Source organism: Columba livia, chromosome 8 (genome assembly GCF_036013475.1).
Source record: "Columba livia isolate bColLiv1 breed racing homer chromosome 8, bColLiv1.pat.W.v2, whole genome shotgun sequence".
Lineage (NCBI taxonomy): Eukaryota > Metazoa > Chordata > Aves > Columbiformes > Columbidae > Columba > Columba livia.
This window is the reverse complement of record NC_088609.1, coordinates 21,906,062-21,923,177: the sequence shown is the minus strand read 5'-3', so window position 1 is coordinate 21,923,177 and position 17,116 is coordinate 21,906,062. Positions and strand designations below refer to the sequence as shown.

Genomic DNA, 17,116 nt, shown 5'->3' with positions numbered 1-17,116 from the left:
AGAGTTGCTCATATTTATTCTTAAATTTAGCTGTGGTCAAAAAAGACCCAGTCTGTTGCGATTGTAATCAAATAAGATCTTGCTTTTCAATTCAATGGCAGCAGAATCAAGCCTTCACTTTTTGTCATTCTCCGCTGTTACTGCTTTTTTTAATTCATGGCTCTTGTTTCTTCATGGCTTCAGTTCTTAAAGAAATTTATGGACTGGTGGTCCTGATACCAAGACCTATGGCACACCCCCCTATTAATCTTATCGTGTAATAAGAATCGGCTGTTTATTTCTTCCCTTTGTTTTATGTCTCAACCATTTTTTTATTCTGTTGGGACTTGGCTTCTCACCCATGGTTACCAAGTTGCCTTAAATAGCCTCTTGTGATGAACAAAATGCCATGTCTATAAATCTTTCTGTCTCAATTCATCCACCGTTTCAGTAGATCCATCCTTGAGAAGTTGTACTTGAGCTTTGAGGGCCTGCAGATATTTAACTTCTCTCATGTACAAAATGTGGCCATATTCCAGGGAGCTGTGTATTTGTAGACAGTGGAGCAAAGCATTGTCCTCTCTTAACCTGACTAAACCTGCCGAGCTTTCACCTTCCTTGCTTGCTTCTGACTTCACCTACTTCCAGTCTGGTGGTGTTTTATTCCTTAAAAAAGACTGACTGCTATACAGATGGTGTTTTAAAGGATACCAGTAAATACACATGGGGCAAAATACTACACCAGTTTTTGCTTATATCAGACAGTATGCAGTACAGAATTTATCTTTTTCACACACACACCCCCCCCCCCCGGAGGAAATTGCTACTTTGTCTCTGCTCTGTGCATCTACAAATCTATGAAGTCAGCTTTTTGTATTTTTGCTTGGGATTTTTCCTTATTTATATTTTGATACATGAACTGTGATTTAATAGCAGAAAGATACCTTCCTTTCTCATGCTGGATTCTTTTTGGTAAACACCCTGTTGCTGATGTGATGCAGATTAATTTTAAATGTCCATCACTAAGTTTAAGTAAAAGGGAAAAAAAAAAAAGGTTTATATCACTGTTAAATAATTAAAACCTTTTACCAGTATAAGCAGAGGCACTTTATGCGTATGCTTTCAAATTTCTTGTTGCCATTAATACTTTTAAATCCTACAAGCTTAGTTGCCCACTAGATGAACAAGTTATTTGTAACCAATTTGAAATCAGTAGTGAAGCAAACTCCAGTGTGTTTAACTTTTGTCTTGCATCATGTTTCTGTAATGTAAATAAGTGATACCAAACTTTGTTAGGGAAAAAAAGAAAGCTGACTTTTATCTCTCGGCCTTCATGTAGCAGATTTTAGTCATCATACCTTTTTTTCTTTGCCAGAGCTCCCTAACATAGTTTTGGCAGCACTGAATGGTGATGTTATATGCTGCTGTAACCTACACTGCTGTAGTTCCTCATGCCTCCAAATGGGGAGGAGGGAGGTACCGATTCCTAAACTTTCTTCAGTTCTTTTAATGTTTATGCCAAGTACCTCCAGCACAGAGAGTGATACAAAATCCTTGTTACTGGGGGAGAGGTGAGGGAACAGAGAAAGCCATCTTTGTGGCTTGACATCAGTTTCATAACTGGAAGGTCTGCTCCCCAGGCTTAACGCCTGAATAGAAGTGCTTTGCATTCTAATAAATACTATTCTAAGGTTGAGTGTGCAGTGTGAGAGGAAGAGCTACAAGAAATGTTGTTTGCTTTGGCAACCTTGAGAAAATACATTTTAAACTTACGTGATGTGTGGAAAAAAAGAAGGCATCTGATCAGAAACATTATTTTTCAGTTTTAGTTTGTACTACAGAAAGCTGGGTTGCTACCATCCTTTGAATTCATGAATGCAATTAGTTGGCAGTGGGACACTGCAAGTCTCAGACCTTTCAGCGTCACATGATATTGCAGGATCTTGTCATGATTCACAGTTGCACTTACTCTGCGAGTGCTCTGGTGTCGTGGTTTAACCCTAGCCAGCAACTCAGCTCCACAAAGCTGCTTACTCAGTCCCTTCTGGTGGGATGAGGGAGAGGATCAGAAGGGTAAAAGTGAGAAAACTTGTGGGTTGAAATAAAGGCGATTTAATAGGTACAGCAAAAGTGGTGCATGTAAGCAAAGCAAAACAAGGGATTCGTTCACCACTTACAATGGGCAGGCAGGTGCTCAGCCATCTCTAGGAAAGCAGGGCTCTCTAGCAGTTACTTGGGAAGACAAATGCTGTTAACTCCAAACATCTCCCTCTTCTCCTTCCCCCAAAATAAATACCTCAGACCATATGATGTCACACTGAGTATCCCTCTCGTCAGTTGGGATCAGCTGACCCAGCTCTGTCCCCTCCCAGCTCCTTGTGCACCTCCAGCCTGCTCACTGGTGGGGCAGTATGAGGAGCAGAAAAGACCTGGGCTCTGTGTAACCACTGCTCAGAGGTAACTGAAACATCCCTGTGTTATCTGCACTGTTTCCAGCACACATCCAAAACACAGCCCCATACCAGCTATTGTGAAGAAAATTAACTCCCAGCCAAAACCAGCACATCTGGTAGGTGTAAAGGGCACTGCTATGATGCCAAAAATTAGCCATCAACTTGAGTGTCATCTTGAATTAGGATCTTACAATGGTGAGCTGTTGTACATACATTTTCAACTTGTAAGCTACAAGTCACTATATATTGCAGTTGTATTTGTATTTTTTTTCTATAATATCTTTACAATATTGAAGTGTTTTTGAATTATCGGTCTTATGGTCGACTACACTTTTTAAAAAATTGCTGTCCCTCAACTGTATGTTGATTATACTTAATTGTGAATTATTTACGTAACTATTATTTTTAAGTCAAACTTTCAAAGCAGGAATTATTCTGATAATGCCCTACTTAGATACAGAGTGTGGACTTAATACTTTCTTTCTTTTGATTTTTCTTTTTCACGGAAGTTGTTTGGACAAGGAAGAAATGGTCACAGGTCTCTTATTTATTGTGAAGTATTTCCAAATGTCTAATATTGTTAATCAATTAATGTAATCTCTATCAGATAGAGTCGTTTAAAGAGATGTATTAAAGGGGAAGAAAATAAAATTAGTATTTTAATCAGTCTGTTTGCTGTACACACTACATATCCTTATTACTTATGAAGTTAGAAGTTCTATCAAGGTATGATAAGCACTGGAAGTAACTTCAATTGAGTTAACAAAGGGAATAGAATGAAAATCATTTAAAACTGCTTCACACCAGCAATTCTTTGTGCACTATTAACTGCTAAGATCTAGTCACAAAACATTATTCTGAGGAGAAAAGGTTTAGTGAACCCTAGAAATTGGATTTGATTTATGCCAGAAAATCTGCCTTTTCACTGCTTGAGATTTCTATGGAAGGAAGCCACAGTCTTTTACCAAATGGTTTCTAAGGTAACATCTTATAGCAGAGCATCTGAAACCAATTTGGTTGTTAATGAGAAATAGTTCTCACGGTGGTGGGAAAGTGTGGAGTGAAAGAAAAGGCTTCAAGATTTGGCAGTCTGTCTGTAAAGGCATTTGAATAAATGTGTGCTGCTGCTTCGCTTATGAAATTTCTATGTGGATTACACATTCATAATTGCTTTTCAAATGTATAGGTCACTTTCCAGAGTTTTCCTTCCCTATAAATTTAATTGAGAAGTTCTGCATGATAAAAATATTTGTGTACAAAAGCTGAATAATTTAAATAGCTGGCACTTTCCAGTGGAAATCGCTTTACTCCTACAGGAAAAATATTTGCATTTTTTGGGTGATAGTGTGTTTTTGCTGGCAGAAACACATTAGTGAATTGGTGCCATAATGGAGCCATCGCATCCCACTGATGATAAATGCTGCTTGTGGGACACATTCTGAGTAGTTGCTTTTATACATCCTTTTCTAGAGTTCTGGCCAGATAAATGGTAGGTCAGTGATCAGAGATGTATGATCATTTTACAGCAGATTATGTGAAAATCATTTACAGTCAGAGCCTCTGTGGGATGGAGGGAATAGAGTGCTTCTGTCAACAATGGCTCATTGCCATTTCTTCCTTCCTCTCAGGAAGAGAGAAAACTGGCAATTCTGGCATCCCTTTCCCTGGATACATAATAAACATGTAATCGCTCTCTCTTACCCTGTTGCATTGTGGCATGGCTGTATTTCTGCATTCTGTTCCTTGGTGCCTGTGCAGAGTTGCCTGAGTAGAATTGCAGAGTTTAAAATCATGCTTGCCTACTTCTCTTCCTCATGTTATTGACTTCTATGAGCTTATTCTAACTGAGTAACATAGGAGAAAAATAGTCCCAGAGTGACCCCCTTGCACTAAGCAATGGATCATATTTAGGAAAAAAAAATAATATTTAGAGGGAAAAAAAATAAAAATTACTAAAGTAAAACGTGCATATGAAGTAATATCCATAATTCAGAGAGTTTTTACAGAAGAGAGAAACTTCATGGTAATCTCTAGACTTTATATAGGCCAGGTCTATTAACAGTGTTTTTTTTAGCATAGTGATATTATTATTTAGGAACATTTAGGCAACATTTTATGTTTTATCATCAAATTTGTTTATAAGTGAAATAAAACTCTTTGGCACCAAAAACTTTAATGTATTAATTAGATGCATTATGTGGCTGTAATGTTGAAATAATAGAAGTAAAACTAATAGAACACAGTATTTTGAGCCTCTTATGGCATGCAATACCATATATACACAATGAGTACGTAAACATTAATAAAAGGATGTTTGAACTTTTGCTTTTGAGAGTTCTTTACTTGAGTGATTACTTGGATATAAAATCAGCAAAGGAATGGGCATTTCTGTAGGTGTTTTGTTTGTCAGCTATTTTAATTTAGTACTTGAGTACTCATGTCAGAAGAGCATTAATTTCTGATATGATCTCTAAGTATCCTGGCTGCAGTTTCTTAAACAGGAACTCTTCTAATCTAACTGATTCCATAGATTTCAAGTAGCCAAAGTTCTTCATGTCAAAGAATATTTTTATATATTCAGATAAATAATACTTCCACATTTCACAAAGATCAGAATGGCACACTCCTCCACAAAGGGAGGGAGAAAGCAGGGAGAGAAAGTAGGTCCTGATTCTCTTTTGAAAAACTGCTGGTGCTTTGGATCTCTGTAGTTCTGCAGCTTCCGTGAAGGAGAACAGAAAGTTTAATGAGGCTGAGGGTCAGCTGAGATAGTGCATAAGGGGGGGTAGTGTTTTGGTTTGTTAGTTGTTTTGTATTTTTCTGGGAGAAGATTGAGGGGGGGATGTTGTTGATTTTGTCACTTGGGGGGAGGAGGAGGTACGTAGCTGATTGGTGTGGGGATTTGGGGTTTTTGGGGTGTTTGGTTAGTTGTGTTTTGTTTGGTGTGTGGGTGTTGGGTTTTTTTTTTGTTGTTCTTTCCTGTAGCAACCACATTGTGAACAGGATTCTGCCTTTGTAATAATCTTTGGAATGTTTTATAGATTGCCAGAGCATGTTTCTCATCCCAGTTTTGATAGAAGTATTCTTTAGGATATCAGAAAGTGATGAGTAATCATGACAAAAACAACAACGTAACTAATTAAGCCTAGTTTTCAATAGATTTGTGTCCTTTGACCTGTCCATGTTTCCAGTGCAGTATCCTTGTCTCTCTCAGCCACTGCTTTTCACAGAATCTGTAGGAATGTAATTATCTCAGACATCTTCAGATCTGTCCAATTTGGGTTAGTTCAGTCAGAGAGAACAGTGCTATTTCCCTGGGAAAACAAGTTAAAATACTAGCTAAAAAATACAGAGCTTTTCCCAACTTATTTGTATTTGATGTCATTTATTAAAAGTAATTCCTATTTTTTATCAGAGAATTCATATTAAGGCAATATTTTTAGAAACAGTAAGGGGACAGAACGGGTGCTAGTTCATATTAGTTTTAAATGTGAGACTGGATTTTGTTTTTAAATATACAGGTACAGTGTGAATTACATCTCTCTGAACAAAGAGCAATCCCAAACATGTGAGAATGTTAATGTGTTCAAATAATGTTAAGTCTGGATTTAAAACATAACAAAATAGAAATATAAGTCATTCCACCTTCTTTTGTGGACCTTCTGCATCTATGAATTGTAAGCATATTTAATCACATGAGTAAACACAAGAAAACTGTGATTTCTAAAGTCTATAAGCTGTTATGTTAGTAGCATAATTAACTTAGAAACCTGTTGTTCATTATTAAGTTGGCTTACAGAGTGGCAATATTAAATAAATAAGTTTTCTTTTTAATTACTATCTAGTGCATCAGGACTGTTGTAGTTCATTTTTAGCACTGAAATTGAGATAATTCCCTCCAGACTGATCTTGATCTCTTTATTTCCCATGAAACAAGTGTGCATGCCATAACTGAATGGGGGACCATAACAAAATTATTCTGAATTTTCCTTCTTTCCCACTCTCTCCCTTTTACTTAAAAGGGTTAAATTAAAAAAAAACTTGGTTGTCCTAAATGTTCTTACTGAAATCCATTATGCATGAAAAGAGTCTGAGTCCATTTGCAAGACCTCTAAATGAACTCCATTCATTCTGTGCTTAGAAATGTCCATTCAGCCAGAAACAGACACAATAGTTACAACATCATTTATTTGGCACCAATACCAGCTTATTAAAAGTGAAGGGATTTTTATTAAAAAGTGTAGTAATTTTTCTGTGGTGGTTATATAATTCTTTAATAAAATTCTTTTAGGATCTGAATAATGTACTAATTGCATATATATTCTTTACCCATAGTTGCAATGTACTAGGATTGCATTTATCAAAAATTCTAAAACATGCATTAAAATTTTGAAATAGCTGTTTTGAAAGTGTAAAGTGATCTAGCTCTACTTACTTTGATGTAAAACAAGTTAGAGGGACATTTATTTCTAGATAACTCAGAAATTAAGTCAATTATTATTCATAATTAATGACTATGGAGGAAAAAAGTTCTAAAGTTTTGTATTTTAAACCATTAAAACCTTCTTTACATTTGGAAGGTAAAATATTTATGATATGCATGTCAAAATTGTAGGAATATAGTAGTATAATTCTGTCATTTTAAAATCCATAAAGATAAGTCAAGAATTCAAGACTCCACATTTTGTAGGTCACAGACATGAAGTGGGGATTGTCCCACTGTGATCAGTAGAGTGTACTGATCTGCAGTTGTATGTGTGTCACATCAGACCATAAGAGATCATATTTTAGATGACTTGGAGTGCTGAACTAGGTTACAGAGGTCTCATTGGCTTTCCTTCCAAAATGAGGAATGAACAAAAATGATCAGCATTCAGGAGAGCCTGGCTTGCCTTACACGCAAGTAGGACTTTTGTAATTTCTCCTTGTTCTTGCACGTGTTGGTAGGACATGTGTGAGCAAGTCACAGACTGCCGTGGGCGTTCTCTCTCCAGTTCAGGCTGGGAGGTTCTGAGGATGAGCCTGAGGTAACTGTGTGTGTGTTTTCATTTGCTTCCTTTCTCTGGCAACCTGGGTGGCCATAGACACGTGTTAAATTCATAACATGCAGCTAGTGTTTGATGTAGAAATAAACCTTATGTTTGGAGGGAAAGAGGAGCAGCAGATACAAATTTCACTTTATATTCTTTTTCTTTAACCTGGGGTCCTTTATGTAGCCTCAGCAGTGGCTGAAGACCCTGTTGCTGTCGATTGTCATAACTGCATGGGGCCCTCCTGAAGTCAGTGACGCAGCCGTCTGCTGTTGTTGATAGCGCTAAGGCCTTGAAGTACTACGCACCATTTCAGAAGGTGGCTTTGGGAGCTGACTGGGACTGACTGAGCATTTCCTCCAACAAACTGTAGAAAATACTGTTTGTGGGAAGTGTGTGAGTGAGGGTGAATGGGTGAGGGGCTCATGGCAGGAAAAACAACTAACAGGAAAGGGTAAGTAGAAACATCATCCTTCTTGCTCTCAACCAGTTCTTTATCTGACGGTCCTCCTGCTGGTTGCTTTTCCTGCTGAGTCTCCTCCTCCTTCCGTCCCCCTGACATGCAAAATACATATCCAGTGAATACCTACACAATGCAAGTTACAGTACTTTGTTACTGAAACCCCTGTATGCCCATTCTGTAGCTCTTGTGTAGGATTCCATTGTTTTGGTTACTGCTGAGCTTGACGTTATGGGAATTGCACCTGCGGGATGGCCTGGTCTGGAGTTGTACAATACAGTAATAACTTGAAGCTACCAGGAGTTCAGCAGAGTAAAGGTTTCAAAATATGCTTTCTGCAAAGTAAATAGCTTTTGAAGTTATATTTTATTTCTTATTGGTAATATTTTTGTCTGTAAATGCTGTGCTCCTATATGAAAATGAAGTGCCATATACTCATTTTCCATAAAATATGTGTTTTCTCTTTGATGGTCTTCAGCCTAACTTCTGAAATCACTTCTTTACAGTTAAATGCTGATGATATTTGATTTTGGTGGAGTTATTTCTGATCAGTGTGAGCATTCTAGCACTTCATGGTTTTTCCCAGCCTAGAAAAAAGAAGCTTCTGTGTCAACATACAAAAAAAGGAAAACAAAAATTGAAAAGAATAAAATACGTCCCTCACAATTCATGGCTGACAATTCACTTCTGATTTTGTTTATTTAGGTACTTCCCATCAAGGTGGCTATTCCCATGATGCTGTGGTCCATGCATTACAAAAATGTGGCATTCGTCATATTGACACAGCAAAAAGATATGGCTGTGAATCCCTCCTCCAAAAGGCCATTAAAGAGAGTGATGTGAAGCGAGAAGACCTCTGGATAACTACCAAACTATGGCATAGTGATTATGGCTATGAAAACACCAAAAAAGCCTGCTTGGAGTCATGTAAACGACTTGGCGTCGAATATCTTGGTATGAATCTTTATATATAGCTCATTTATTGTGCATTCCATGTGAGTATTTGCAAAGATTAATGAATTCCTGTAAATAAAGATGTAGAACAGATAGATCACAGAAACCAAGTAGTGCCTTTGTTTATACACTTACAGATTTCTCGTTCTGTTTGTTCTCTAGGAAGTTCACATGCATATAACTGAGAGCACAGAATTTTTCTTCATTGTGAATGTTTTAAAACAGATCAAGGTAGAGTTCCTTGTTAAGTTGATTTGAGGAACTATCACATGAGTTGTATGTATTTTACTAAAAACACATGAAACAAGGCTTCATAAACCTTGGAATAATTCATTGGTAACAGGGTGACAAAAATGCCTGATTTCTTCTTTGGTCTTTTAAATCTCAAGGAATAGGGGTCCTTTCTAAAACTCATTTTGTAGGTCTAGTAACTCTTTAAAATTCTGAATAATTGCCTTTGGTTTGGTCTGTCTGATGCAATATACCTTGTGGAAAATGTTAGAAGTAGCTACGAAACTTTAGAAGAAAAAATTTAACTATCACTGAATTCGACTTATGCACTTTCAAACTTGCTCTGATCATAAACTTCTGGTAGTAAAAGATGTGATATTGTTACACCTTTATTAGACAGGCAAAGAGCTGTGATAACAATGCCAATTAATTATTTGCAACTGGTCATAGGAGAGGAGGTACCTGATAAAAATAAACATGGTATTTTTAAATGCTTTTGCTTCTTCTGCCCTAGCTGGAACAATGAAAATAAAGAAAATGTAGAGGAAGATGGATTTAAAATAATTATCTAAAATAATGACACTAGTGGTGATAGTGTTTACGTTGATAAGCAATAGTTGACTCAACTGTCAGACATTATCTCTCAGTGTCCTGACAAACCTCAATTTGCTTCTCTTTCCTCACTCTGTCCCCCTGTTACCAATAAATAATGAGGCAGTGAACAGATTTTGTGAAGTACAGATTTCACAGAACTAATGGTGTATAATATTAATGGCAGCTGTGTGATGTATTCACTGGCTTTTTTGCTTAGGTACTTTGTAAGATGAAGGCAAAAAAACCCCAAACCAGTATCTGTTGAAGACTGAGATATTTGTATGCACATCTTTGGCTCCATTCTTTCTGGAAATGTGTCCCTTAACTTCCTGCCCAGGTACAGAATAATGCAAAATGAATTAAAATCTCTTTGTCTGTCCCATGCAAATACAGGTCACTGCAAGTAGACTTTCATAAGCAAAGTTTCAAACCCTGACTTTCTTCTCTAAATTAAGAAATAACATGTTTTCTCCTCTCTGCTTTTTGTGCTTCCTATAACACTGGTGCTGAATGTTGATGAGAGGAAAACTTGGCTCACTTCCAGGAAACCATTTTCAGTGATTCCTTTTAGTATTGTACTTTGGTTTTATTTTCTCAGGTAGTATACTGATAAAGTAGGTGCTCACACAATTTACATATTCACTCAGTTTCGTGTTGCTGCTAAGCAGAAATACATGAAACAAGGGAAAAAATACCTGCAAGCCAGAAGTGCACAAATACTGTCACTATGCAGGTGAATCCTTGGATTGGCATAAACAGAAAGAACTTCAGTTTGTCAGATATATTCAGCTCTGAGGCTACTTTTGCTCATATTAGTAACACAAATGAAGGACTATTATAACTGTCTGTGCAATTTGCTTCCAGACTAGATTTTTCCCTTTTATTTTTTTTTTAATACACTTACCCATCTTCCCTCCTTCCTCACCTTTTTTCCACTGATGTGGAGATGTCCAAAAAATGTATACAGCTCTTCCTGAACCATCACTTGGTCTGACATGGTGACCTAAATCAGTGCTGGCTTCCGCTTGCTTAGCTTGATGATCTGTAAGTTGTGATGGCTTAGGAGATACTTCACATGCAATTCACTGACCTCTCTGTGAGGATGATGAGTGCCGCAAGAAGGATGGGATGGCAAGTGGAGTAATGGTTTTGGCTGCTTGAGCTTAGTCTCTGTTGAATTAGTTCCACAGACCATTTTTGTTAAACACAGTAGAATCTGCACTCGTGTGAAAGAGTTAAAGCTAAGTTCTATATTTAGTGCTATATATGCTGGTGAAGTAGGCCTGTAGAAGAGGTACAATACGTGGTCTGTTTCATGGGGCTCAGAGAAAGCATCATGCTTTAGGGAGTCCTGGACCTCCTGTCTGAAAATACTCAGCTGGAAGGTTCTGTTGGAAGGATTTTCAAGTAAAAAGTGGCAATATCTTGAAATATGAACTTTTCAAATGTTTCAAAAATGCACAGAGTAAGAACTTTTTGTTGGAAATTGAAGGTTATCACAAGTCTAGCAAAAGTAACTGCAATGCAGAAGTTTGGGAATATGGTTATATGCTTGTAGAACTAAGCTTAAATATCCTAGCTCTGTTTTCCTTCATATCTGCATTTTGTGTCCCTTTTCTGCTGGCCAGCCTATACCATAGAGACGACATGAAACCCATGAGGAGAAAAGATCTGGTAATAACAGGCCAATTTGTGTCCAAGCTTATTTAGGAAAGTAAATTCTTCAGTTACAAGCCTGTATTAAACCTGGCAGTTTTTCTGTGAAATAGGAATGTGAAATAAAGTTACATGAAATGTACCTGAATCAGAAGTTCCTGGTTTCATTATATGATATTAAACAAATATGTAGGTTCACAGCATTTCCATAAAGATACGTGGTTCATATAGAAAAACTGAAAAATCCTAAAAAACTCTCTGTGAAGTTAGACCTTTATGTTGGAAGGAACTTAGTCATTCAGAAGACTGCAAAAAGAAAAAGCTGTAGGAGCCCTGGCAGCTAAATGTGCAGCTGAGCTCTTTGTTCTAAGGAGGGTCCTGTTAATTTTCTTGAGGATCCTTATGGGCTATACAGTCTGTCCATGCAGGCTGAATAGGAGACTTGGGAAGTAATCTAACAGGAATTGATAAATCTGTGCATTAGCAGTATACAGATGGCAGCTGTTGAAACAAACTGTTGAAAGCAGTTGCAGCTTTTTGAGAGAAAAAATGTTCCATGTAAAATACTATTATGAAGCCTTTTCGATAAACACTTTTTGGGCAACTGGTATTAAGATAGCAGTGTTCCAGAATTTTTATTCAGGAGATTATATATCCATGAGAAGCTGGAAATTTGTGTTATTTGTGGGCAGTGGTTGTAACAGATATTCTGCTGCTTGCATTTTCTAAATGTGGTCCTGAACCAGCAGTCACAGAAAACCGATTTGAAATGGCAGCAAATCTTGCAGGTTTGGCAGTAGCAGAATACATTCCTTTGCATTTGGATCAAACCTCCAAAGTGATTTGTGGGTTACTGAATTCATGAACAATTTTATTTTCCTTTTGACTGCTTTAAGTCTGTCACATTCAGGGAAATCTAACCTATCACAAATTCCCACCTGGAGCTGGACAAATGTTCTATCAGCATATTCAGTGTCACAAATGAATCACATGAATTATGATAATACACCCAGTTCAGACTGCGTGTTAATTCAGAACACTTTGGAGGTTGCTTCACATTGATCCTCATTTAAACAGAGTAAAAAACATTTTAAAAAAGAGATTAAGCGGGAGAGAAAAATACATCATGTACATACTAAGTGTAGTGGCAGTTGAGAAAAGAGAAAAGCAGGGAAAATACAATCCTTCATTAAGATAACTATGCAAATCATTGAAAAATATACTTTTGCTTTTAGGTTTGATATGGAACAGGGCTTGTTCTTCAAAGCTATATTTGCTTTAGTGAATTTTTACTTTTTTTTTTTTTAATATTGTATTAGGAATTTGAATAGAATTGCTAACTTTTATTCCCATGACAATGTGCTGTTGGCTTTTAAATGTGTAAAATGTCCCCGTACTTTAAAGCTAAGACAACTGTGGTGATTGTAGGTGCTGCAACCACTGAGAAGTAATAAGCCACTCTATTTTAAATGTCTGTGGGAACACAGTTCATGTGTTAATGTTAGTTTTCCTGTAGCACTGCATTTTGACGTTTGAACTTCAGGCCTCGCTGCTGTACCACTGCAGCTTGATGGTCTATAAAGGTTGCCTTAAAAAGCTGGTAAATACAAAGTTCGATTGTGAATGCTTGGGATTTTCTTTCCTTCTTTGTCAAATGCATCCTGATACTGTGAGTCCTTGGGGTTTTTTTGTTCTAAGATTATTTAAAACAAAAATATGGTTGTAAGACATATCAAAGTAGTGATTAATCTATCCCATGCTACAAGGCACAACCCCATTCTTCTCAACAGATACAAATGTGCTCTGTTTGTAAATCCTCCAGTGGTAAAATTGCATGTCACTTGATTGCTAGAACCTTAAGCTATTTGGATAAATAATTTAAAACTAATTTCTTGCCTCCAAAATGAAAATGAGTGTGTGTGTTCTTGTAACCCACAGGAGGGGAAATATTTCAAGCAAGAGATTGTATAGGCGTAAGTGTGAATGTGTTCACAAAGAGGAAATCATAGACCTTGGTTTGTGAGGTGCTTGTTGTCTTGATTGGCCTACAAGTATTGTGGCAACAAGTTTTCTAACAGATGTAGTAGAAGTGAGCAGGCTCTAACTTAAAATGAGCTGTGCTTATTTTATCTAAATAGAGTGGCATCTCCATTGCTCATTGTGTAGTATCTTACAGTCATCTTGAGTTACTGGAACGATCTTGACCAAAATAGAATGAGAAACCAGAATGTTTTTGTACAAGAAAAGATATTTACAATGTGTTAGCCAAACTGCCAGAGCGTGTGAAAGATTAAGTAGACGAATCATAAGATAACTTTGAGCACGCATACAGCTGCCATAAGCCAATTAAACCAGAAAGTTAAACGCGTGTACAACAGATACTAACTATAAATGTAAGTGCCTTGCCAAAAATAAAGGGTCTCTTGTTTCACCTGCACTGAGAGTCCATGCCTTCAGTCCCTCTGCTCATTGCAGGGTACATTGGATTCCCTCTGCTTCTCGCTGTGCATGACTGGCAGAAAAACCATTCTGCTGCTTGCCTCTGATATATGGTACCTTTGCCCCACAGCTTCCACGAGCACTTCTTGCAGTCAGGAGGACTGCACTTTGTGATCCACTAGATGCTTTCTAGTCCTAAATGCATATATTTCTGACTCTGAAGTAATTTTTATTTCAACAAAAATCTGTAATTAAAATAAACATAACAGGATGATATGGACATCACATACCTGATAATATCACCTTTCTAAAGTAAAGGACCAACAGGCAATCATGTTTGCATTGAAGAAGTCTCAGACACTAATACAGGGAAGGGTGATGTTCTGCTTTTGTAAATATCCAAGGCCGGAGATCTTTTAGTCATCAAATCTGTTAGAAGTCATTCTTCTATGAGTGCTTCGATTTCTTGGGCTGAGTACAAAGCGTCTTTGTGTGTGGAAATCCACAATGTAGCTATTCCTGTGAACATTTGCAAACTGTGATATCTGACTGAATATTTAGGCTTTTGGTAAAGTAGCTTTTGGTAAAATTCTGCTGAAGTTACTGATTATTTTTTGTTGACACCATAGGACCTGTTTCTGCATAGTTAAACAGCTCTTCTCACTTAAGTGTCACAGGAACTGGTATTTATTCCAATACTATGTATTGGTGTTTATTCTTAATAAATATAACTTTTTTTCAGAGCCATTAGATAAATATTATTCAGAGATCAGTGACAAGACTGCTTTTTTTAAATACTTATTTCAAAATTGGGAGTGGATTTTATGTATATAAGGCCAGAGAATGAGCAACTTTCTCTTTAAATGTGACATAAATCCAAATGCTGCAAATCATTATATATGAGTGATATTTGCTTGTCTGAGCAATTATGTTTAAAAGTCTAATGGGTTATTGGTATCAGAAAGTGCAAATTTAGATGATGATTTTTGTGATACACCCAAAATAATTTTTTTCCTCAGTACATCTGTTACATATCTTACTGTACAAAATTCTGTACTGTTCTAATAAGATTCTTAGTCTAAGCAAAATACTCTCTTTAACAGTGTTGCAGTGCTGCACGCAAATGGGAACTGGTGTATTCTAGTAAATTTCACATTACCTTTTCCTCTTAAATTGAGGTTGAATTTGTATTTATGGAGTTGGAAAGCTAATATACTAGCACTGTGCTATAGTAATCATTAGTGCAGTTCATAAATGTAAATAAATATAAATTAAAAAATTCTGGCAAAGATCTGTGTTTTCACAAAGAGGAGCTGTCAATGAATGGTGTGATGCATTCAAAGAACAAAAAATGCTGCTCATTGCAAATTTTTTGTTTCTTAACTCTATATTTGAATGGCGAAAAAAGGAGCATTATGAAGCACAGAGACAATGATGCACATCTCAGTCATGCATTTATTTCCTTTTCCTGTTTTGTGTCTGACTAAGGTATGCGGCAAAGACCCACACCTCTTTGACTGGGATGCTTGCAGTTACCTGTTTAATCTGCGGTTAGAATTTAAGTAGAAATGTAGTGGTTTTCAAAGTATCTCCTAAGTGTCTCCTTCAGAATGTCTAGCAGTGTCTACAAACTTATAAAGGAGTTATAGATCCTATCATTTTTGAAAGTTAGGTAATCTGATTTGGAACTCTGAGTCCAATACATGTAAATTTCTCATTTTTAACTTCTGTTGGAAATGCTTCCTTTTTCAGTAAAAGGGTAGTCTTTTCTTATGGAGACAACACCAAAAATGCTGTCCTGAGATAGCCAGTTTCAATAGCTCCTTGCATAATTTCATCAGCAGTAAATGTTAATTGTGTTTGAAATTGTGCAAACATTCCATAAAACTTAGTGAAGCATCATTTTGTTCCCTTAAAATAATAATCTTTTAAAAATCACAAATGCTGCCACAAAATTTTAGAAAAAAAACCTACATGAAATAATGTGGTGTAATTTCCAACAGAAATTCATAAATGGAAGTATTCTTTAGAAAGGTAAAAAACCCAGACCCACTGCAGAAATTGTATAAAATATCTATAGAACCGCTAGACATATTTATCTTCCATAAACTCTAAGACTTGTAGCACTTGAGCAGTAGTCCAGCCTTAATTCCAGTGACCTTGATTTTGATGGAGCTTGGTATATGTTGAGAGTTTATTAGGTGCATATGTCCCCATGAAATTCTGGTTACAGTGACCTAAACCTGTGGCACATACGCAACTTCTGCTACCTTTAGTTGTCAATGAAATGTTGTAGACTTTATTTATTAAAACTAAATGGATGTGTACTGTAAAGGTCACAGGGTAGTAATTGTAGCTGTTTCAATGATAATATGTTAGGGGCCGTTATGGAGGGAAAACGCTGTTTTACGTGGTTTGATACATAGATATATTTTGGGGACACTTTAATGAGTAGTCTGGTTCTGCTTCTTTTGTAGATCTTTATTTAATACACTGGCCTGATGCACATGTTCCTGGTAAAAGCAATCGAGAGGTCCGTGCTGAAACCTGGGGAGCGATGGAGGAGCTCTATGAGAAAGGTGATATAATCATGAAAACCTATATTGGCAGGAAGATTTATAGTGCATTATGGGATTTGGGGAATTCATAGGCAGAGATGTTCAAAAACTTAATTTGAACTGGATGCTCATATTTCAGTGGGATTTGTGTGTGTGAGTTATGTGAATCTCTTTGGAAACTGCAGCATTAGCATTTTGGTAAGTTAAATAAGAGAGCTTTGTGTTGCTTGCAAAGAATATGTTGCCAAATTCTTCCTCGGAGATGTGTGCATACTTTCTTGAGGAAATCTACAAATTACATTGAAATGTATATGCCATTATAGAACATCTTTGTAGTAACCTCCTCTGTTCTAAGTATACATCATGCTAAGTTTTACTTCCTTTAGATTATTTTTAATTGTGTGATGCCATTTTCTAATTTTTAAATTTTAAAGTACCACAATATACTGTGGTACTTTCTAGATCCATTTGTGTTTTAGAAAAGATCAAGAAAACAGAATGGCTAGATGAGGAACAAACACTCAACTGCAGAATCTTTGGTACTAACTTTCAAAAAAAAATTCAAAGAAGGGAGCTATTCTGTCAAGCTCTGGTAACTGTCAGTTTGATTTTCAGTGCACCGCAAAGTGTTATTAGGAATAGTGTTAAAAGAAACCATCCTGTCATGCACTTCTTGGGCAATGTGAACCACTGTATTTATTTTTCCTGCAATTGCATTTCTTCAACAGTTTTGTCAGTTTGCCTGTTGCTACCTTCAGTCTT

At 36.7% G+C, this 17,116-nt stretch overlaps 1 protein-coding gene across 4 annotated transcripts in view; it reads left to right on the top strand.

The window, feature by feature from the left end:
* The window catches only part of LOC102093474 (uncharacterized oxidoreductase ZK1290.5), a 51,680-nt gene that overhangs the window by 6,754 nt on the left and 27,810 nt on the right, over positions 1-17,116 (top strand). For all 4 annotated transcript variants that reach the window (XR_010474352.1, XM_065072499.1, XM_065072500.1 and 1 more), the window contains exons 2-3: positions 8,628-8,876; positions 16,274-16,375. Coding sequence is in view for 3 of the 4 variants with exons in the window: in XM_065072499.1 (XP_064928571.1) it covers positions 8,628-8,876; positions 16,274-16,375 (351 nt within the window). In the remaining variant the exon portion in view is untranslated. The remainder of the gene's footprint in view (positions 1-8,627; positions 8,877-16,273; positions 16,376-17,116) is intronic.